This window comes from Zonotrichia leucophrys, chromosome 6, assembly GCF_028769735.1.
Source record: "Zonotrichia leucophrys gambelii isolate GWCS_2022_RI chromosome 6, RI_Zleu_2.0, whole genome shotgun sequence".
NCBI classification, from domain to species: Eukaryota; Metazoa; Chordata; class Aves; order Passeriformes; family Passerellidae; genus Zonotrichia; species Zonotrichia leucophrys.
In genome coordinates this window covers 13238645-13262956 of record NC_088176.1, presented here as the reverse complement: position 1 = coordinate 13262956, position 24312 = coordinate 13238645, and the positions used below count along the sequence as shown (strand labels likewise).

Genomic DNA, 24312 nt, shown 5'->3' with positions numbered 1-24312 from the left:
TAAATATTCTTGTACAGAGCTAAGTTAAAGTTGGTCAGTGGTCTGCAGCCAAAATCTTGAGATTTTGCCTTGTAGCCTCCTATAACTTCTACAAGGTCATGCAATAACCTTCTCTCACTAACGAGCATTGTCTTCTCCAGATGAGTTGTTCTGCTAAACTTTCAGTCAAACGTTACCTTCCTGGCAAACTGGGGTGATTCCCATGAAGGACCTTTCCAGAAGTGTGTTATGACAGGAAGATGGGCAACAGCAAAAGGCAAGCAAAGCTCTGGACATTAAAAGGAAGACTTTCAACATATGAGTGGACAAAGTTCCAAGCAAAATGGACTGGTTGTGAAGTAATCCTCTTCTGAACTGCAGACCTCCAGAGGTCCATCCTACCTTGAGGTTTTCTTTGACTTTATATCTTAAGATTGTGTTGGTCCATTCTTTCACTGATACCTGGCAAAAGATTAATGACCTGAGGAACAGACCCCAAAAATCCATGCTGAGGACAATGAATTCTGTATATTCAGAAATTGCATTAAGTTGGGTTAGGCCAATTGCTGCTGATATGGGAAAGCACATGACAGAAGAAAGGCAGAAACCAGTACCCTCTGCTACAGCAAGTGACCAGGTCTAACCATAACAGCACTTCAGAAAGGCATATGCAGCTCCACAGCTGAGCAGACTTTATCCCCATCAGCTGACACTCAAATTGCATAACTAAGAAGCCCAAGTCACAGACTGTTCCACTAGGGATCCCTCCTTGGCTCAGTGTTTAGCTGCCAATAATCTTTCAAAAAAATACCTCAAACTAAAGGAGGGAGGAAGCTTTCCGTTACTCTTCTCCCTACAGCAGACTCAATCAAAGTGGCCAGGTTGGAATGTTGCATATAAACAATATAAATCCCCCAGTAAATTGTGGCAAAACAGATCTGCTAGCTTCACTTGGTCCTTCAACATATTGTATTTTCCACATAATGTTCCTCCACTCAAAGCCATGGTTCTGCTATTCCTTTTAGTGTGTTTGTTAATAAACAATGAAAATAGCATCAATTTCCCTATATTTTCCTTTCCACAATTAAAATCCAAGTTTTCTCTTCTTTTTTTCATCCCATTCTGAGAGTTACTTTCATGTCATATCAAGAATGTTACCAGTGTGGAGTATATGATGTGAGAAATCTCTCCCATCCTCATGCACTGATGCATCCCATTTCTAAATTTATCTAACAACCACCAACATTTTCTATAACTTCTACTATAATAATTGGCTAAACATCTAAGAACCTATTACATACCGAGTAAAGTAGCTTCTACTTCCAACAGTTTGAAATGTATTCTCTTTTAAATACCATTAGGTCTTCTATGGTGAGAATTTTTTCTCCTTTGTGAAAGGAAAAGATCATTAGACTTTAGCACTCTCTATTTGCTAAACATCTCATTGATACCTCTCACTTGTTTTCTGTATTTTCAGGTAGCTCACAATAGCTGTAGTAAATCTAACAATAGCACACTCACAAACATACTATTTGCATCTTCTCATCTAGGAAGAGCAATCTGGGCTCATGACTGGAAAAACCATATGCAACTTCCTGCTACAAAATAAAATTAAAATGTCAAAAAAGTCAATGTTTCCTGCCACAGCCCAAACTCTGAGATGCACCATTGACAGCCTGTTCCTCGATCGAGGGGTTAGAGCTCCCTCTAGCACTCTCCACACAGAAGAGCCATAGATGCTAAACTGTAACTATCTGATGTCACTCAAAGCAGTCTTGGGTAGTGTTGTTTGTAATTTTTACTTGATTTACTTTTTTGTCACATGCATAATTAAGAACACATCCAATAGTTTATCTGAAATTCAAGAGAAACAAGTGTCATTAGAAATTCCCTCTACAACTGATTAAAAATATTCAGATTGCTGCAATTAACTGATCTCTATTTTAAAATGTAATTTAGGACAAGCCGAAGGATTATCATGTCAGCTGTGTGTACAATGTGAGATGCAGCAAGAAACTAAACGAAAAAGTTGTTGAAAATTTTCAATTTTCATGGCATCAAAAAGTCCTACTACCTCACCTCCTTTTGGCTGACGAACATCCCAATGCAGCTGACTGCAGTTGTGAATAACGCGTTTCTATTTCACATTAAATATTGAATAATGCCGCTTAAGTAAAGCTAAAAAGGTGCAACAATTCTGAGCTCTACACAATGCTGAAGACAGAGAAACATCTCACGACAGAAAGAGTGTCAGGCCTTTTCAATCATAGGTTATTACTTATTAATTCTTGATAAACTGAAAGCTGGCAGAGCAAATGTAAAAATGAGAAAGGGAAATGGGAGCCAAGTCTTTTGAGTTTTATTCCTAACTCTCCCACTCCCTTCCTGTGCTGCCATAGGCAAGCCACTCCATTTCACAAGTCTATCAGTTAAATAGATGTGTCCCAACACACTTCACACAAAGACAAAGCACTGCTTAATGCTGGGAACGAAGCCCCAGCACCAAAGGTGCTGGTTGAGGGCAATGTCACAAAGTGACACCACACCATACAAGTGTAAACTTCCTCTCAGGTGTCAGCAAACAAATCTGTCATGTGAAAGCTAAAGAAAACAGACTCGTTAGTAAACGCATGGTCTCACTTCACCAGTTAGAAAAAATGCAGCAGTACTAATTGTTTCCACAGCCTTCCAAAGCAGAACCTAAAGGCGAGTGTTATGAAAAAATTCACGTTGAGTTTTCTCAAACTGAAACACCCAGCTACCACTCCAAAATCAATACAGACATGGCAACAACACACATCCCGAAGGTAAGTGCCCTAGGGAGGATATGCTTTAGGTGAGTTTCTTTAGTCATCACAGCAATTCTGACGTGTAACCACCGGGGGACTTCAGAACATCACCTGGGTTTAGAAGTTTGTGATTTTAATATTTGTATGTGACAGAGATGAGGAAATACAGTAGGATGTGCTAGGCTATCCACAGCTACGTTTTTATGTCTCTGACAAGTCCAATGAGAAAGACTAGAAGTAACTAGACCCGAGTAGATGACAGAAGCACCTGACCAAAACTTCCCAACATCGCCTGCCGATGTCCCTCAGCCCCATCTGTCAGCTGTCCTTGCCATTTTGGGCCCGAACTCTGTACACAGTCCTGCTGCTGCACCCAAATCCTGACACACAGACCTTCCTTCTGCAGTACAGATGGCATCCAAGCCCATTCCTTTTATCCCCTTAAGAGGACTTGGAGAAAAGCACTGGCAACAACTTCTCTCTCCCCACACCTCCGGCATGTGGCAGGAAAGGATTATAGTGCGACATCTGACCTGTCCAGCAGCAGTGAAAGGACGTCTCAAGTGAAAGCAAGACCTCTGCAGTTGCAGATCTGTTGGTTGGGCTGGTGACCTTCAGCTGGGTGTCTCTTGGGCTGACACCACAACCCATCTGTTCTCCCCCCACCTCCACAGAGCTGCGGCTTAGGTCTGAATGAGACAGGTAAAAGGTGGTGCTGACCACGCAGCAGGAAGGCAGCAGCAGCGCTTCCCCCACAGCAACCAAGTACTGAAACTTTTCAGATCTGTGATCACTTCTGTATATTAGCAGCAATATTTTTGCCTTCCTTTTAGGAAAACAGCTTGCAGCTGGCTTTGTGTATTTGTTACTTCAAGGCCACATAACTTGATGTGGGTCCTTGGTATCTTAGGAGATACAGGCAGGCAACAGCTAGGGCAAAATGTAGCCCTTCTTATGCAAAGCAGCTGCTAGCTTCATTTCTTGGTGCAGTTTGAGACCTCAGATTGTAGGCAGATGTTCTGAAGATGCAAAACCCAGGAGAAGCAGGTTCCTGGCAGTGGAGCTTACTTGGGAGTTATAAATTCAATATTGACTATTCTGCTGTGAGCAGAAGACTGGACCTCCTGAGGTCTTTTTCAATCGAAGTGACTCTGTATTTCTAACCTCTCTATCAGAGTTCCTATACACTTAACAGGCTTTTGGATAGTTACAATTGTCAGATGTTGATGTATTCAATTTATCATAAGCAAAATCTGGAAGTCTTTTAAAAAGATGCTGTATAGACAATTATTTTTTAATAACTTTCCAACTGTAGGGTTCACAAGCCTTTGCTGTTCATTTTTTGCAGCCACTAAAGACCAGGTTCTTCAAGAGTACTGCAGATATACCTGCCCTCTGGCTTTACAAGCTGAGAGCAAGCAGAATTCATCTGTTCAGACATCCAATACTGACTTTCAGTTACATCCGTCCAACTATTAAAAAAATTTCAAAAACTATCGATTTTTTTATGATGCTTGTGTTCTCTAGGAACTTCAGCCAATACTCTCCACAAATTATTAAATTCCAAACAGATCTTCACATACAACCTGAACCGGTTTCAAAACTCAGGTTTTACAATTAATTAACTGCCTGTGAAGTCTAATCATCTGCAGTCTTCTAAATTGAACCTTGAAATACTCCCATTACAACCCACCTCAGAACTATTTGGGATTACAAATTATGATCCAGAATATGCCTGACAGATCTAAATCAACATGGCAGGGAACAACCTGATTCAGCTCTGTAGTTCACACAATTTTCTAAAATACAGTGACTTGAAAGAAAACAACAAATGTACATAATTGGCATTAATTAAGAACATTTTTATTACCTACAATCAAAGACCTATAAGGAAGGTTTACTTGTCAGAGAGGGAGCTTTCTTTGCTGAGAAATTACAAGTCTTAGTTAATTAACCATCTAATTTTTTGTAGTATAGTTGTTAAGTGGTTTTCACTTTTATTTTCTTCTAAATGAACATTAGTCTAAACAAAAGCAGTTGTTTAAAGTGAGAGAAGTGAGATCAGAAAAAAACAATGCAGAAATATTTTAGTCTTGTTCTAACTGAATTCTCAGTTTGTTGTCACTGCTACAAAGGTTTCATCATGTGTTGAGCAGCAACAGGAGTTTTTAAGACTTTAATATTATGAGAAGACAGTTGAATCTGAACCTGTGCACACACATTTAGTATAGACCAATTGTATTTCACAAATTCAGGGCATCATGAAGGCAACTTTGCCTGCTGGGCACAGGCAAACAGCCTAGTTACGAGTCGAGCAGGTAAGGACTACTTGCCTGACAAGATTCATTATTATGGTAAAATTAAAAAAAATGCGGCCACTTAGAATACTATTTTCAGGACTGTGAACACAACTACTTTGCTGCTCAGTTTTGTTTTCCTCAACAGTAAGGCTCAGCAATGCATACAGTGACTACTGCTGTTTCCCTCCAAGCTGCAGCCTCAACGAAGCCATCGGTTACAAGCAACAAGGGACTGCCTGCCTTGCTGAAGTTATCTTAGGTATGAGCTTCCACAGGCAGACTAATTCAAATCTATTTTTGTAAATTACAGATTGTGTTAAATATACATGAAGGAAAATATGGAACAGTTGCTTTTACTGCACAACATGAGTTATTTCCCATTACAAGTTCCCTCCGAGAAAACGATAAATTTTAAAATCTGCCAATTAGTGGCAGTGACTACTGATGATTCTGTATTCCAGTTAAGCAGTAGTATTTGCTGAGTACTGCACAGGGCAGAACAATATTCCAGGAAAATCAAGGGACCATGATACCTGACAATAACAAGTTGAAGGATGCAGTGATTAGTCCAAGTTCACTCTTCCTTTTAGAAGGATGCAGGCTGTGTCACTGCATCAGCCAGAAGGATTAAATCCTTACATGTATGTAAGACTGTCAATACCTGAAGTACAGTTCAGGGCAATAATTTGACAACTTTTGTCTAAGAGAGAGTGATCAGAAAAGTAAACATAAATAAATTCTTCCTAGAAAACAAAGTCCTCAATCCCACAAATGCTCAAACATATTTTCTCTTCCATTTCTTAAATCATACAACTCCCTAAGGACCATTCAATTTGTCCTAATAAAACAAAGCGGGTATGAAAGCTCTCTAAAACTATATGTGGATAAACATCAAAAATGGAACAAGAACTATTAAAACAAAAGGAAGAAACAAAGAACCAGTGGTACAATCTCTCCATGAATGAACTAGCTTGGAAACTCTAGCTGGGGATTTCCAGTTATTAGAACAACTGGGTTCTGGAAAAATCTTCTGATGGAAACAGTGGAAAAAAAGACTGCAGACCAGACCTTAACTGACTGTAGTAACTAAGTAAGTTCACTAAAGGGACAAAGTAGTATCTACAAGACAAGAGGCTGGAACCAGCGACCTGCAAGGTCCCAGAAGGTAGAATCATAGAGTCATGGAGGTTGGAAAATACCTCCAAGATCATCAAGTCTATCTGTTAATATTGCCAAGTCCACCACTAAACTAAATGCCACATATACAAGCCTATACAGCCTCCAGGTCTGTGACTCAGCTTCCCTGGGCAGCTTCAAGTGCTCCATAAAACTTTCTGTGAAAAATGTTTTTATAATAGCCAACCTAAACCTTCCCTGCACAACTCAAGGCCATTTCCTCGTGTCCTGTTGCTTGTTACTTGGGAGGAGAGGGTGACTCTCGCTTTTTTACACCTTCCTCTCAGGCAGTTGTAGAGAACAATAAGGTGCCTCTGAGATTCCTTTTGTCCAGGCTAAACATCCCCAGCTCCCTCAGCCGCTCCTCACAGCACTTGTGCTCCAGACCCTTCATTAGCTCTGTTGCCCTTCTCTGGACTCACTCCAGCACCTCAATATTTTTCTTGCAGTAAGGGGTCCAAAACTTGGAATTTGAGGTGCAGTCTCACCAGTTCTGAGTACAGGGGGATGATCAGTGTCCTGATCCTGCCAGCCACACTACTTCTGATACAAGCCAGGATACTATTGGCCTTCTTGGCCACCTGGGCAACTGCTGGCTCATGATCAGCTGCTGTTGACCAGTACCCACAGGTCCTTTTCTGCAGGGCAGTTTTCAGCCATGCTGCCCCAGCCTGCAGCTCTGTGTGGGGTTGTTGTGATCCAGGTGCAGGACCTGGCACTTCAATTTCCTGATTCTCATAGTTGGCCTTGGTGCATTGACCCAGCCAGTCAGAGATCCAGAGATCTCTCTGTAGAGCCTTCCTACCTTCAAGCAGACCAACACTCCATCCATGTAAGTGTCACCTGTAAATTTACTGAGGGTAACTTGATCCCCTTGTCCATATTGTTTATAGAGATACTAAACAGAATTGGCCCCAGTACTGAGCCCTGGGGAGCACTACTGGTAACTGGTGACCAGCTGCATCTGACTCCATTCACCACCACTCTTTGGGCTTGGCCAGCTTCTCCATGAAAATGCTGCAGGACATGACATCAAAGGCTTTACTGAAGTCTAGGTAGATACACTCACAGCCCTTCCCTTACCACAGATCAGGCTGGACAAGCAGGACTTGCCCCTCACAGCCCACACTGACTGGACCTGATCACCTGTTTGTCCCATATGTGCCCCGTGATGGCACTGAAGATGATCTGTTCCATGACCTTCCCCAGCACCAATGTCAGACTTGGTGCCTGTAGTTCCCTGGATCCTCCTTCCAGCCCTTCTGGTGTAACAAGGCTGGTAATGTCTTGTTCTGTAAGAGACATTCATCATTCACAGCTCAGAGCAAACCTGAAAAGGCACAGATGCAAACTTGCTGATTGTCAGCTGAGCAAACTGACTTTGAATGAGTAGAGAACATTGATGGGACTGTGCACTCCACTTTGTTAATACACAAAGATGGGGCTTCATTCCTCTCCCATGAATGACTGGAAGAGCTGTCAATTTTCAGTCTGGCAAGTGCCCAGTGAGCTTGAGCCTATCTGAGATTTATGGAATGTACAACCTACACCTTTCCACCATGTGCTGAACTGCTGACTTGCACATGACACAAAGGAATAGTACCTATTCTGGTGAGGTTTTATCCATCAATCGTGCCTCTAGGAAACTCCCAGGTAACTTCAGATTGCCCTGAGGCCATATTCACTGTGTTTGTCACTGGTTTACACAGGATATCCCTCATGGTGTCTGATACATTTATAATAAATGTATTACCTAGGAACAGAGAATATCTCTTTTCTACCTTCACTGCCCCCAAGTAAACTCTCACAGGATCTGGGACAAACCTTTAAGTTCTTCATTCATGTGATGTCTACATGTCAAATGAAGATCCAGATGTGAGTAATGCAAGTGACCTTAGAGATCCTGATATGGAGGCACTTCTACTGGAGGAGCTGCCTTCAAGTCACTTCCTGGGAAGATCAGGCCACGATCTGCTGGGCAGCAAGATGCTGCAACTATGAACTTCAATTTCTCCAGGGCCAACTGTCTATTGTTTTCACAATTAGAAGAAAAGTTACATGGTTTATTTCAATATTGTTACTGTCTCGTGCCTTTAACTGATCAGTTATGTGGGTATAGACTGCAGTGGCTATCTGAAAACTCCTGAGACTGCAAAGCGCAAAAACTCAGGTGCCAGCTGGATCCCAGTATGACTCCAAATCAACTCTTACAACCATCAAAACCTCTCCTGACAGTTGATAGTGATTTACTTTGAGAGAATGGAGAGAATGGCAAGTGCCTGACCTCCACACAAACTATTTATGTTGAGTCACTTGAGGTCCCACATAAGATGAAAAGTTCTTTAGTGCAGTATCAGGAAACTCTGAAAGAAAATGTGTCTCCACCTGAGGATAGGATTTGAAGTGTGTTGATCTGATTTTTCATATTTGAAGGGGTTCCACCTGTCAGTACTTGATCCAAAGAAGCTACTATGGTAACAAGTGCCCAGAAATAAAGGTAATCACGTATTTGGAAGTAAATATCAGGTTGTCCTATGAGAACTGCTGTCCTACGAGAACACTGTGCTACAAGAATTACATATTTGGAAGCAAACATCAGGTTGTCCTGTGAGAACTGCTTTACTCTATTGAGCATTACTGTAGGATACGAGACTGCAGAATCAACAGGGATGCCCCCATTTCCCATTAACTGATAACTTATCTATGTAATGCATAAATTCACATTGCTCTGACCCATCTTCATGGGAACTACAAGAATATTTCAGGAACTAGCACTTTAAAATATGCATTAATTTCATTTGTACAGCTAAGGTTTTATAATCGCTTTAAAGACAAATTACATTCTGGAACAGTTTACAAGTAACTGTTAAGCTAACAAAAAAACCCTTAATAAGTAAACTTACAAAGTTATTTCTCTTAAAAGAAATGTTATCCTTGTGTTTTAAAGTTATTAATAAAATGAGTTTAATATACTTACTCTTTATAGAACTATACTATGTTTGACTACTCAAGAAAAAAAATTACTATTATCACACATTGACTCATACTGCTCATATGAGAAGGAATAGTTAAAATCAAATGAAAATTTTGAATCTCAAATTTTAAAGTGTTTCACCTATAATAAAAAATACTGCATTAAGAAAAGAAGGATTTCTTTGGAAGAGTATTACCATATGTAAAAGAGTATAAAGAAGGGTTTATTAATAAAGAAGGGTTTACTAATATAGCTACAAAAAACATACAAAACCTTTTGATATATGAAATTTGCTGTTACTTTTCAACATGCAAAAATCAGGCTAGATTGAGTCTGAAAATTTTAACTCTGTTTAACACAGTTTTTATAGAAAATTTTAAAAAGAGAGGAATTTTAAAAAATGTTGCTGATATTCTGTCAACAGCTAGTAGACAGTTTGCTAGCCCTCAGAGAGCAAAGAATGAAATTATAATAAGTAAAAGATAGACCCAACCAAGAAATTAAACACTGATAAAAACATACATTTGCAAAACCCAGCCAAGAGCTAGAATGAATTATTTTACTAGGTTAAAAAAGAATTAATATTGGCTCTACGTTCATTTTAACATATATACAAACATTAACAATCCCAAGGCTGCCTATTAGTTCACAAATGGCATATTTACAGTATTTATGATATTATACCCCATGTTGGGACATCCCATTACAGAGTCACGGTGGTAAGCTCCATACTTAAGGTGGATTCTGCAACACATTGCATCTTTCCAGTTATTCTGCAGTATGATTACTTTGGGGCAAGAATTTACCACTTGGTTTCCGCCCACAGGGGAATCTCTTTGGAAGCTGACAAACTGATTTAAGCAGCTGTGGAATAATTTACTGGGTCTTGAGTTTTATTAAAGGAGAACAGAAGGCGTTGAGAGCTTTTGGTGTTTTATGCCACAAGAAGAAGAAGAATGTTTGGCTTAGTAACTGTCCACTTTCTCTTTGACTTTCCTCTTGCCTCCCCCAAGGATCATATTTGACTGCCATTAGAATGCAAGCATTGGTAAGTGCATCTTTCCAAGATGTATGGCTAACACAGCCCTTAAAAATGTACATGGTCCTGGGGTGAGAGAGGATGCCAAAACAACAGAGCCCAAATCAACATGAGGTGCATATAAACAAAACCAGTGTTTAAATACAAAAAATGCTTCAACTGATACATTTCTAGATTCCCAAAAGTCTAATGAGGAAATGTTAAGCAGCATTATCCTTCTACAGATGAAAGAACTGAGACAGAAAAGCAGAATATGGCAAAGACAAAAGATATCTCAAAATCTGGTGCTATAATTCCTAATCAAATATTCCTCCTGTGAGACCTCATTGCTTACTACAAATAAACTATTTCCTTCCTAAATTTCAGTTGTTAAAATAACTTTTGAACTTCTCTGCAAAAAAGGGATGCTGTGAGTCCAACACTCACTCCATGAAACACTGGAAGGATTAATTAAGGTTTGTGAAGCACTGAAAGTGTAGGGGAAACCCCCAGGAGGCAGTCCCTATTTCCATATTCTGACCAGGACTTGAAAGGCATGCAATAAATACAGCCTGGGGCACAGAACAAGCAATACGAATAAAATAAAATATTGAACAGCTGTTTGTTAAGTGAATACAGTTCATCCCACATGCCAAATTTTTTTTATGCCTTAGGCTGCAGGGAGTGGGAGGCTAAAATAAAATGTTACTTTGAAGGGTTAAATAGTGAAAAAGTTATAGAAAATTGGAACTGTTTCTTACAAATGAAAATATTAAGACAACCTTTACAAGCAGAACTGCAAGCCCCACTCATTATTATATTAGAAATACAACTGGTTAGATAGCACAAAAAGTCTGTTTTAACAGGTTAACTTCTGTGTGGAGATGCAGCGTCTTTTGGCTTATAAAAGCTATGTGGACACCACCAAACTCATACAAAGCCCTGATTTTATAAAGAGGGCTGAGAAGAAAAGATTACAGAGCTCTTACAAAACTTGGAATATCCCAAATACTACAGTAAGCAAAGATGGTGAGATCTCCTGGAAGTGAACCCCAAAGGAGCCCAGCTCACCCAGAGCAGCTTTCCTCCCCAGCTCAGTGCTGCCCACCCAAAGCAGGCGGCACGGAGCTGCCGGTGGGAGTGAGCTCAGAACTCACCCACCCAGCCCGCACGGCTCGCTGCGTGCAGGGCGCTGCCTTCTGCCTCCTCCTGCAAACTGGCAAGAGTTCGTTTGCTGTTCAGAACCACAAAGTGGAATACCTCAAAATAAAGAGAGCCTGTGTTCTGACTGGAAAAATGAAAGGAAAGCAGCACGGTCGCTGTGCACGGTGCAGTGGAGCCTCACTCTTCTATCACAACTTCTTCAGGTATTACGGGGAAGGAGAAAAGAATTGTCTGAAAACAACGATACAGAGAGCAAGGAAGGAAAAAGAGGAACTGTGGTAATCAGAAGGAGCTGCATTCCCACTGTAAACATAAATATTATTTTCTAACATCTCTTATTCTCCTTTCCAGAAATTGCTCTGTAATGTCACTTTTCCCCCTCCACATTATTTTTCTCCATTTACAAAAATAAAGATTTTCCTAAGACTGGTATTCAGGACTGACAGCCATTAACTCCAGTATCTGTTTTTAGAATGCACTTGAGAAAACTGTGATTTTCTCAAACCACCAGGAAAAAAATCAAGTCAATTTTAGCAATTACAGCAGTCAAATATTTTTAATTATAATTTCTTGTTGTTAAGTGAACAAACAAAAAATACTGGGGCAAAAAAAAACACATTAGAAGAAAAAAAAACAAAAAGGAGCATTAGGAAATCAACCCAGTATTTGATGTCTCCTCTTTTTTTGCTACTGAAAGCCACATGGCACACAGTATTTTTAACTGAGGAGTCTTGTTTCAAATATATGCTGAGGAATCTTATTTCAAACATATACTAAATAAGGAGAGGAGTATTAAAACAGGCAGTCCCTTACTCTAATTTTATCCATCTCCCTCCTCTTCTTTCCTTGATGCAGTGAAACTTTAACACCAGACCCTGTCTCTCTCATCTCTCTCTCTCTCTCTTTTTTGTAAACAGTGATCAACATTTTCCTAAATGACCCCTGAAACGACCTACTTCGAAACTACTCATTAGTAACAGCCACGTTTGCAATATTAACCTGGATGTGGCTGTTTATTAAGATCTTTTAAGGGGGTTAGAATGAAGACACACTGCTGGTGTACAGGGAGCACAGAAGGGGTAATTTAAAACCCATGTTTTTCCTCCCCCTCGCCGAAAACATGCCCAACATTGTGCAGCTGTGCTGCCAGCTTCATCACTCCCTCCATCTCCACTCTTGCTAATTAAAAGGTTGATCACAGAACAATGCTCTTCTCATTAATTTCAGCTTTCTGATTGGGCAGGATTCCCACTCGCTCCGCCTGATCTTTTCCACACTGCTGAAGTTAATGTGACAGGAGCCCGAAGATGGATTACCCGCTGCCATATTGCCCATCACCTCCAATCAGCAGCTATCGGGGTAAACTGATTGTTCTAATTTGCTCTCATTATTTTTACAATATCAGGAGAAAATAACGCACACAGCTCACTGTCAAAGCCGTGAAAATCAGCCATTAGTTAAACCCCGACACTGAGTGGCTTTATTAGAAGCACTGCAGTTTATTGATTCAGCTTCGGTAAACTAAGATAATACCTGTCCTCTTTAAACACACTTTTTAAGGTGCACTTATGTAGCAAGAAAATATTTATTAGGATACTTTTGGAAATGCTTGCTGTCTCAGCCTGTTATCTTGATACGCTGGCAGACAACAAAGATTAAGAACAATGGAAGCTTGACTTCCACATAAAGAAGGGCAAAATATGCAGCATTATCTGCACGGCAGCCTGCGTGCACGTCTCAGCTACTCTTCTACAGTTTAAATAAAAATCGTCTCAGGACTAGTATGGCAGGTGAATATGTAAATACGCCCCATAATCATACAAAATACAGTACTACCATAAAGGCAGACATGGTATAGGCATGATTGTATGAGCTGTATGTACAAGGTCAGTGATTTAGCATTGGGTTTGGTTTTCTGTAGGGTTTTTTTTTGGCTAAGCAGAGGAACCTGCATAGCCCAGCATCAAAACACAGGGTCTGAGAGCAGCAGAAGGTCCAAATAAGAGAAACTCTCTTGTATGGCTGGGAGCTACTTTTTACCCTACTCAAAGGCATTATGCTGCCACAATTTGGGAACATATTCAGAAATGTCACTCCACACTAAAGCCTCACAGGATCCCAGAGCTAAGAAATGAATAAAGTATTGTTAGCAGTATGAAGTCAGGAATTTTTACACCACAGCACTGTTTAAAAAACGCTGAAAATTCTTGACCTCTCACTATCCCTGTGTTGTATATAAAGCGTCCTACATTATTTTGCTTGCTGCCTATCTGCATCTTAGCAAAGGGAAATGCTAAATAATGGGATTAACAGAAATATGATACCTTAAATCTTGCTAAACATAAACCCTTAACTGGTGTCTACGATGCTCTAACTGGCAATGTACTCCAAGAGTGACAGGCAGAGCACAGCAGACTGATTTTACTTTTAAATAATATCTAAATTAGATTAGTTCTTTGTGTAGATCTGCATGAACCAGAGGGGACATTCATCATTGTGCCAAAAAAGTTAAATTCACTGGGGTACGCTCAAAGTGAATGGTTCTAGACCTACGTTTTATCTCTCAGATGCATCATCAAGATGCTGTGCCAATATGCATGAAGCCAGCTAGGAGCTGCAAGAAAGACAACGGGAGAGTAACTGGATAGTAGAAAAGGTTTAATTTTTTCCTTTGTCGATTATGAATTGCTTGGGACAGGATCTGTGGTTTCTCTGTCTTGTAAGCACAGAGCATCCTTTTCAAGATTTGAGCTCCTTTTTTAGTATTTAAATGGCTTAAATATGAAGAAGGGTATTCTCCTCCCCCTGCCTCCAAACCAGATGTAATTCTAGTTCCCCCTCCTCCCTCTGATGTAATTTAAAATGCTACAATTTTCATTACCGCTTTTTAATATTTTTAAATCCTCATCAGCTATGGCCATGCGTTTGGGGTTTGGTTTTTCCTCCCTCTTAGAAAAGCCACCTCCTAGCTTTGTTTGGCATCTCTTTTGACCCTTGCTAATGGAGTTCTCTTGGAGGGGCGTGCCATGCTTTTCCTCTTAAAATTCCTGCACTGAAAGACTGCACCACACCACACTCCACAAAACGTGCTGATGGCACAAATTACAAGCCCCCAGCCGAACACTCCAGCCCCCACCATTCGGGCAGATTTATGTGGGCTCTTGCCGACGTTATTACAAGTCAGAGTTTATTGGGAAATTGTTACATTATGCGGAGTGTCTAACAAATTGCTTATGCTGCTATAATTGGATTACAACAGCCGCTTGCTCCCACCGGTAAGATTAGGCAAGTAGGACTCCTGCCGATCTCTGAGCGTTAGCAGTAATTTTATTTGCCTTGCCTCTCTCTTTCCTAACAACATGCCTCTTTCCCTGCCAGCTGTCTGCTGAAAAGGCACAGGCTTGTTCCTTGGCCCTAACAATGCAATTACAGCCCTGCAGATCGCACTGTTTGTGCATTAAGTACAGAGCCAAAACGAGGCGAATTGATCGTTTGACTTTTGGAGGAGCCATGTGATCTCTGCGTGCGGGTGATCCGGCATGCACCACTGGGCAGTGCTGCAGTGCGCGCCTCGCCACGAACCCGCTCCTCGCTGCCTCCCTCCCCTGCCTGCTCCCAACAGCCAAGATGTTGGAGCCCACCCCACCTTAATCCCCGTCATGCTACAAAAACAGCCTCATTTTTGGGTGCTCTCTTGCTAGGCTCAACTCAGAACTCACTCTGCCTTCTGAAATATGATACTTGGCCACATCAGTGGCTTCCCTGCAGTGGGCTACACTAGGAAACTGCTATTACAAGCTTTAGCAGAAGAATTGGACATATTTTCAAACAACTTTTTTAATTCTTGTATGTGAAAAATACTAAAAGTACATCTAATGTCATGTATTCTGTACCATCTGAGGGTGCCGTCACTGCAGCACTCTTAAAAAGCAATGCTTCCCATAAATGGTCTGCCACCATTTATCACCAAAGCCACCGATGACTTGGATCCCAAACTGTCTCACATTTCCAGCATGAAGGATCCTAAAGTACTTTGTAAATGCAAGTCCAGTTTGGTTGTAACACCTATGCTGGCAAACACTTCTTAGAAGCTTGATGTGATGGATCTGGAATGAAGACCTCAAGGCTGTAATTCTTTATGCAGAGTACCCACCACCAAAACAGCAAACACACAGCAAGGAACAACAGCATGCGTTCCTACACATAATACAGTTGCAGAGGAATTTTGACTAAGGATGCCAGGTCAACTTCTACATTTTACAAGACTTCTACTACAGCTTCACTGTCTGTGCACTGAGAGGATTCCAAGATGGTTTCATTTAGAAGAGACCCCTGCAGTTGTCCAGCTCAGCCTCCTGCTCAAAGCAGGGTGCTGTATGAGGTCAGATCAAGGAACTCATGGTTTCATTTAGCCTGGTCTTGTAAACCTCCAAGGATGGAGGCTGCAGACCCTCCACAAGTAACCCGCTCCAGCTTGACTGCCATCACCACAAGAAAACTCTTCCTTGACACCCCTCAAACATGAGATGGAGTTTCTAACATCTGTGGGGGGACCTTCCAGTATTTACTGAACTCAATCCGAAATGTAATGCAATTTGCTTTATCAAGATTCCAAACCATGGAGTCCAAAATGTAGAAACATCTCCATTGAGTTGACCAAATTTTGAAAATGATTCTTCATATCAAGATTTTGCCTCTCCCCTGCCTGACCATCCTCACCGCAGAGCTTGGAGAACTGATCTCCATAATATGCTTAAGAGACCCTCAGCTACAAAGCAATGTATGAGTTAGCTTTTATATTGCTATTTCTTCAGTCTCTGTTGCATTAAAAAAAAACCCAAGTGTAATTCTTTTTTAATTTGTGGTTTCATTGACATGCAAAGTCATTTTGGGTGGTAAGAGAAGCAGAAATGACAACCACTCCACAATGTTTGCGTAACTGAAGACTAAAGAAGCCTGTTTACACATAGTTTAACACTCAAAAGAAACTCTGAACAGCTGAAATGCCTTATAAATAGCTCAGACCCAGAGGAAGTGCAAACGTCTGCATTGTGAATTGTAGATCTTAATTACAGACAATGGCTGGTACAGCAAGTAGCACAGAAAAAAAAAGTGAAACAGTTGCACTGTTCATGGTTGGCAATAATTCTTCAGGAAAATATTTACTATCAATCAGTTATGAGAAAAGGGACTCTGCGCTCATAAAACAGCACGTTGCTTCTCATACCAGGACCATTTTGCTTCAGCATAATCTGAATTTAAACAGCTTGTTTCCTGCGGATATAATTTTGGAAATAAATAAAACAAGTCTATCAAAATCTGGAGAATGTGTATGGTGGGGTGGAGTGGGGGGAGCAGGAATATCACATTTCTTTCTCCATCATTTGCAAAGAGGTTATTAGACCAAGATGAAGCTAAAAGCATAAAGATTGTCTTGACCTAAAAAAAGAAAGATGAACTAGCAAGGAAGATAAAAGTAGTCATATTTGTGACAGGAAAATCATCATTAGGGCAAGGCTTTTAGATAAAACTCCAATGCCATTTTCTACTTCTGCTGTCTGAGACTTCCCTTTCAACGCACCTTTTGCATGTTAAGTACTCCCAGCAATATCCCTACAATGCCTGCCATTCACACAATTCTCATTACAGAGAGAATACCTCCAACAGAAGGGTAAAATGACATGCTTACATCTCTATCAGCCAGTGGCTCAGGTGGTGTTTATCCAGCTTGCAACAACCTCAGACACTGCTGTCCCTCCCAGAGAAAGGTATATCCAAGACACAGTAGAGGACACTTTATAGAGGGATTTGGGGCTGGAAGTCTCCACTGACAGTCCCTCTGCATCATTACAGAGAAGCTAACATACTTTCTTCTTAAAACAGCAGAACAAATATCTCAAAACTGAATGTTGCTAGTCAAATAATATTTGTTCATGATTAAATTGCCCTAATTTCAATCTCAGGGACTGGAAAGGCATCAAAAACACTAGAAAACTATGCATTATCTGAAGATGCACTGACTCAGTGGTATATCACAGCAGAACTCTGAGCTGGTAGTGCTATTCATGCAAAGTAAATGCAGACACATACTCTGGAAAAAAAGAGCCATCAATCTGTGACATAAAGGGACTTGAGAGTACAAGAGGGACATCTTCAGATCAATTTGTCCTACTGCCAACTGGAACATCCAGCCTGGAACCCTAAACGCTTCTTTATTAAAGAGTGCTTGTGGCTGCTCCTTTAAATTCATATAAAAATTCCAGACTTAATGTTGTTATTGTGCAGACAATGTTTGTTCTAAAAATTCAAAAGTAGTGATGCAGAAAGAACTGACAAAGAAAAGAAGATTTCAATTACCAGCTACTTCTACCACTCCTTGCTTTAGCTGAATCACCCTTGAGTGTAAATGTGTAGCTATAGCTAAATAATAAGATGCATCTTTGAAAGGAAATTTCACATAGCATGCTGGAAGTGCCAAGGCCTGTTCTGTGTTACCAAAATTAAGCACATTAGAGCTCTGTCCCACCTTTAGAAGTATGATGAACTGCAAAGATTCCCTGAAAGACAGAAAATGCTTAAAAGACCCTGAGAAGTCCCTTAGTTTGCCAGGACCTTAAAAAACAAGACCGGTTATCACTGGTAGGACCAGTTATGTGAGTAGCAAGCAGTGCTTAGTCTGAAACAAAAGTCTGATTTTTCAAGGGTGGTATGCATGACTATATTTTTCTTCTTCCAGTTTTACTTAGATCATGGCAGAGGCAGAGAACCTCTCCCAGCTGCTGCTGCTCAGTCCAGAGCTGAGAAGAAACCTGGGGGTGCTGCATGCCATTTTGAAGGCGTCTCATGAGTGCTCTCTTGCAGGGATGCCATAGGGTGCCTGTCTCTGGCACAAGTAGGAAAGAATTCAAAGTGCAAAATGAAACTGAGAATGCTCCTTAGTACAGGAGATACAGATGAACTGGAACCAACTGCAGGAATTAACAACCAGTAAGACCTATCTAATGAATGGAGGAAATGGGTATTGACTGAAGAACTCTGAGATCAGCTATACATCAATCTCCTGCTGGGAAAGGAAAAAGCACCTGGAATCAAAAGGGTATTTCTAGGATCCAGGGTAATGCAAAATCTAACAAACTTGAAGCAAACAGCAAAACTCAGACCTAACACACCACATAAAGGTGTGCAAAGGCAAGACCTCTGTTGAAAACAGGATTGTATACAATCCATCCAAGCAAATACTCAGCCAAGGAGACTGGAGACACACCAGAGCATCCCCCACCACACATCAAACAGAAAGTGTGAAGGTCACCACAGAAAGGTTTCCTGGGTACAGAACAGAAGAGAAACTTGTTTGCACACCCAGGAGCATCAAAAGATTCCTAGTGACATACCAGATGCCAGGGGACTTTTAACTATGTCCCTCTCTAATTGAGGATGAAGCACACACCAACACCATTATCTGCCTGAAGATACTGGCTTACAAAATATGGAACAAACAATAGGAACAGATGCTCATTTGGCCACATTTCAATAAGCCTCATTAAAATCAAACACCCTGTCCTTGGAGCCCAGGTTCATGCTATATTTCTACCTTATTTAAGCACCTAGCACCAATTCCTGAGGAAGCTGTCCACTTGTGGTTGCCCACCAGTAGGATCATTAAAAGAAGTCCTCTGGCAGAGATTTTTTGATATCTAAAGAAACAAAAAGAAGGAGTTTCTATATATATGCCTGTGTGTGTACACACACGGAAAAAACACAATTAGAGATTGCATTTCCTTTTAAAAGACATTAGCTTGAATATACATCAGATTTGTTGACCACTAAAAGGCAATGGGCAGAAAGATGCCAAAAAATAACAGAAAAACTCTGGCACATGCAAGAGAAATGATGTCACAGATCACACATATGGAATCTATGCAACACAATGTTTAATTTTTAATTTAAGATCCCAGCTATTCAGTCAAACATGCACATACTTGAAACAATTTCTAATGCTCCTTGTTTGTTTTTACCCAAACAGGTCCAAGTCCTATCAATGGAGTTTCAGAGGACAAATACCAGAAAAGAAGGGCTAAGAACAAGACACAAAGATTCATAAGAATATTATATTCTAGTTTTATTTTAAAATGTGTGAATATAGCCAGTTAATTCATAGGTTTGCAAAAGGCACTGAGCACCTGGCTGCAGAGTCAGCATGACACTGTACACCAAACCAGACAGACAAGGTCTCCTAACAAACACAAACTTCCTTGACTGATTAAAATACTGTGGCCCTATGCTGCCTCCCACACCTGAATATGTGTATCTGTTTTTTCTCTCTTTTATTTTAGGAAGATGCCAGTTGTTAGGTTGGTAGTTTACACTGGATGTCCTGCACAGAAGCACTTGTTCACATGAGAGTTTAACAAATGGGCAGTGCTCCAGTCTGAGAGAAGATTCCTCAATATTGATACATGTGTTCCCTCAAAGGAACTGCATTTCATTCTTTGAACAAACTTTTAGAAATGTCAAGCACACAATCAGCAAATGCCATTAATACAGTCTTAACAGAACACAATTATCTTTTCTGCAAATAGGTGCAGAATCAGAAATTTAGTTTCAGAAGAACCATTGCATCTTGCAGACTGACTGACACATCTGACAAGCAGCTGATAATGCAGCCAGTGGATTCCAGTCAGGGCTGATACTGCACTGCAGAATCAGAAAAAATAAATAATGATTTCCAAAGTAACTCTTCCTGTGTTTCAATGCAAGTTAAAAAAAAAATGGAACCCCCTACATTTGGAAAAGTGCTGCAGACAATGAAAACTGCAGCACCTTCCAGTATTCACCTCCCTGACAAAACACTCCAAAGTCCAAGGCTAGAAAATACATCAATCATGGAGGGTAAAACTTGCTGTGTGCATGTGGTGGGAGAAGGCCTCTGGACCCCCTAAATCCCATTTAAGCCCTTCACCTAGGGAACATCTAAGAGTTGTGCCATTTGCCTATGCCATCACTGAACCATCTGCATTTAGATAGTTGGATTTAGAAATGCTTTGAAACTTGTGGAATTTGAAAGACAAGCTTTCTTAAAACCAACTTCATTTGGTTTGTAGACAGGAAGGCAAAAGGAAGGAGTACAAGAGCCAGGCAAGCAAGTACTAGAGGAATTATACCCCCAGAAAAATCCTTATGTTTTTTTTAGAGATAGATAGATAGATAGATAGATAGATAGATAGATGCACAAATATACACATGTATGTGCATGTATGTATGCATATATATATGTTTATATATGGTTTTCTATACCTATATGATGGCAGACTGTCCAAGAGTATATATACACATATATTGCCCTACAGCATATAGAGACATGATACTTCAAAAACATACACTTTTTTATTTCCAGGATGAAGTCTCAAATTCATCCTCAACAGCATGAAACAAAGTTTTGATGTTCCTGCCTTGAGCCCTACCCACACCTCTCACCACAAACCTGCTGAAAACATAACTTTTGGAGAGCGTATTAGTTAGGACATGAAGCTGTTAAAGTATGTGATTTTATTTAAAAGAGGCACCACCTAAATTAGCAGTTCTTCTTGTACACCCTTGCTCCTTAGTGAGGCAATCAGGTCAAACAGGACACCGTAGAGCAGATGGGGTTGAATGGGTTTACTCCCTGAGCTTGCTGTGAGCTGCTTTATGGCATTGGAACAATGCTCTGTGATGAGAAAACTCAGCCATAGTTGCTCTGCTTGAAGAGTTTCACCTAGTCTGTATCATAAAGCACCTTAGGAAGTGTGCAAGACCTGTCATGTTAAGAAGGGAAGTGCTGGTATCAAACTTTGTACCAGGACTGGTAGCTTCTCTCAGAAGTGCTTCTCCAATGGAAGGTAACTAGCATGTCAAGCACAGTTTATGAGAGCTAAGCCACCTGCAAGCACCATTACAATCTTCTATGGTAGCCAATTCCCTGACAAGAGTCAAAAGTAATGGGACATCCAAATTTCACCAGCAAAACCCCAGCAAAGATTTAGCTGGGAAATTATCTTAAAGGTCAGTACAAAAGTGGCCCCTGAAGGGACAAGGCACCTTTAACAACCAATCAAAGTATGAAAGAAATGGACTTCAAGAAGATCAAGGAATAATAACTGAAAGAGAAAACAGGCTTTTGAGTGGTCAGGTTTGTGGTGACAGAGGAGCAACAAAATGCCAGCTGGTTTCAGTAACAGATGGCTGCATGCACTGATCTGTCCTGCATGCCCATTCTAAACTTCCTTTCAGTGGAAATACAAAGCTTACACAAGACTAAACGCATCTTTCATGCAGCCTTTGCACACATCATCATGGTTCAAATGTCCTCCGTTCACAAACAGACCAAGCTGTACATTGTTTTACTCCAGTTACGCTGAATTCTAAGAAAAGAGGGTGGCTAATGGCACCTCATCTTTTCCAATCACATCTACCTTAATTGTCAAGAAATTACTTTTCTGTGACAGGCTAAAAATTCATTTTCTTACCATTCTGACTGTAATATCTCCCTTGTCCCTTTCATTTAAGTACAGTGTTCACTGTATTTTAATTGAAAAGTCTTTTTGCACCTCCCTTCTGGTAGCTAAGAAAGGGAATCATGACACACAGAGCTCTCATGCAGTATTTCTAATATATATCTGGACATTTGTCATTTGAAGTTGCCACAGCTAATTACATGGCTGGCATAGGTCATCCCACTGGAAAAGCCTATTACTTGTATGGCAGAATGAACCCTTCAATCCCACACAGCTCAGGACTCAAGTAATCATTTCCAGCAGAGAAAAACAGCAAAAGAGAATCCTACCCTGAAGGACAGAAAAGCCTACTCAAAAAACTTACTCTTTCTATAAATACTTTTTCCTAAGTATAATATTTAACAACAACTTTTCGTTGACTAACAATGAACAATTTGCTACAAATACCTCAAAACCAAAGCCATTCTCTTACTTACTTTGGCCACACAATTTTCAGTCTTCATAGCAGTGCTTCCTAGACATACTGTTTCCTGGTTTAAGCACAGTCTGGCACAGCTGTTGTAGGTCTGCAGAAAGATTAAAATGGTTATGAATAGGAGAACACAATTTTCTTTCAGGCACCACATTTTTGGCACAGGAACCTACACTAACTCTACGACTCTACAACATTTCCTTTTTCTAAGATGTAAATGTTTCAAACCAAAATAAACTGGTTTATAGCAAAAGTCTATGTTCAGGGCATGCATGTTCTCTAAGAAGCCATGTACAATTTTACAGTATGGAAATATAAAGATTTTTCTTCACTGTTCCTTTGAAAATGGGAAAAAAATCTCATCTCAATTTTCGTTCTTTCACAAAATGCTGCATAATGGAATAATTAAAGCAAGGTGATTTCTACACACTGGTTATCAGAGAGTACATAAAATGTGAATAAATATCTGACTTTATCAGAATATAAAATGTAAAATACACAGGACACAAGGAAGGTTATAATCAGAAGGGAGCAAATGCAGATCACATTTCATTGTTGTATTTAATCTTCTCACTTATGTAAAGCTTTCTAAATTTTTTTAAAGTAGAATGTCTTTTTTCTTTAATGCTGTCTTGCCCAGGTGACCCCCAGTTGGGGCTGCAGACTTCAGAGTCTTTGCATCACTTGTAGCCTCTCACCCTTTTGAGGGAAGTGTGAAAATCACTTACAAAGTGGTCTTAAAATAATTTGGTTGACTTGGCTGCTTAAACTAGTATGCCTGAAGAACTCAGGAGCTTCTAACTGAGGCTCTTCTCCTCAACCCCAGCACCTTTGCATCTAAGAGCTTCAGCATGGGATTAATACACCAGCCACCATTTACAGAAAAATGCTCCCATGCAAAAGTGGCAGCTCAAAAGCAAGCACCAACTTGATTTATTTCAAGAGCAGAAAGTGGACCACAGAGAAGAGGCTGCCACCTCAAAAAGTTGTGTGGGGAAACCTCAAGAAAGATGCTGAAAAATAATGAAATTAAACTTGTTAAAAAAACATTTTCAAGAGCACTAAGTAAAGCATACTAATGTTCATTATATTTTAAGATTGCCTTAATGAGAGGATGTACAAAGACTTGTAGTGAGCTGCCTGTCAGTTATCTCCCTGTAATACTCACTGGCAATCTCTGGAGATGGCTTTTTTAGGGCTTACTATGATTTCCATTTGCTTGATTTGTAATGACTTCAACCCCAAACCTGCAACAGGTTAGAAAACCTGTGGACAACACTGGCATATAAGGGCTTCTAAACTTCTCCCTCTGCCCCAAAGCTCCATCACCAGAGCCAGATTCCCTCAGTGCCAAGAACCAAAAAACAATCTTCCTCTCTTGCCCCTCTGCCAGAGGCTTGACTCTGCAAAATGTTGTCAGCAGCAACACAAAAACTGGGAGAGGGGCACATGGCAAAGGATGTCAGAGGCAAGCATGCAAAGAGATTAAAAGGAGTTTACGTTGAACAGTAGGAGATGTGTCCACAAAGCCAGTGCTCCCAACAGCCCCCAGCTCAGGTAAGCACCAACTAGTGACGGGCACTGAGTTATAACATTCACCTAAGTTCTTATGATCCTCATGAAACATTCCTTACTGCACACCATGGGAAATCAGTATAGTGGCTTGGGTGGATCTGTACTGGACCAGCACAGTACAAACATTCTTGGAGAAATTAGGAAATCACAGTTCTTTCCACCTTATCTATTTACAGAGCCCCTTTAAAGGTCACCACGAAACAGAAACAAAAGAGAGCACAGAAGCCCTATCTTCTGCATTGCTTTAGCATTCATGTTTAATTTCTCAGCCAGCTCTCTAACCAGAAAACAACCAGTGACAGACAGGAATGCAGAATATTCTGGCCCCAGCAGTTCTCCTCACATGTCACAACATTGATATCTGCTTTGACT

At 40.5% G+C, this 24312-nt stretch overlaps 1 protein-coding gene across 8 annotated transcripts in view; it reads right to left on the bottom strand.

Annotated features, from left to right (window-relative positions):
- The window catches only part of BTRC (beta-transducin repeat containing E3 ubiquitin protein ligase), a 115234-nt gene that overhangs the window by 31685 nt on the left and 59237 nt on the right, over positions 1 to 24312 (bottom strand). For all 8 annotated transcript variants that reach the window (XM_064716182.1, XM_064716180.1, XM_064716177.1 and 5 more), the window contains one exon: positions 22370 to 22459. In XM_064716182.1, coding sequence (XP_064572252.1) covers positions 22370 to 22459 — 90 coding nt within the window. The remainder of the gene's footprint in view (positions 1 to 22369; positions 22460 to 24312) is intronic.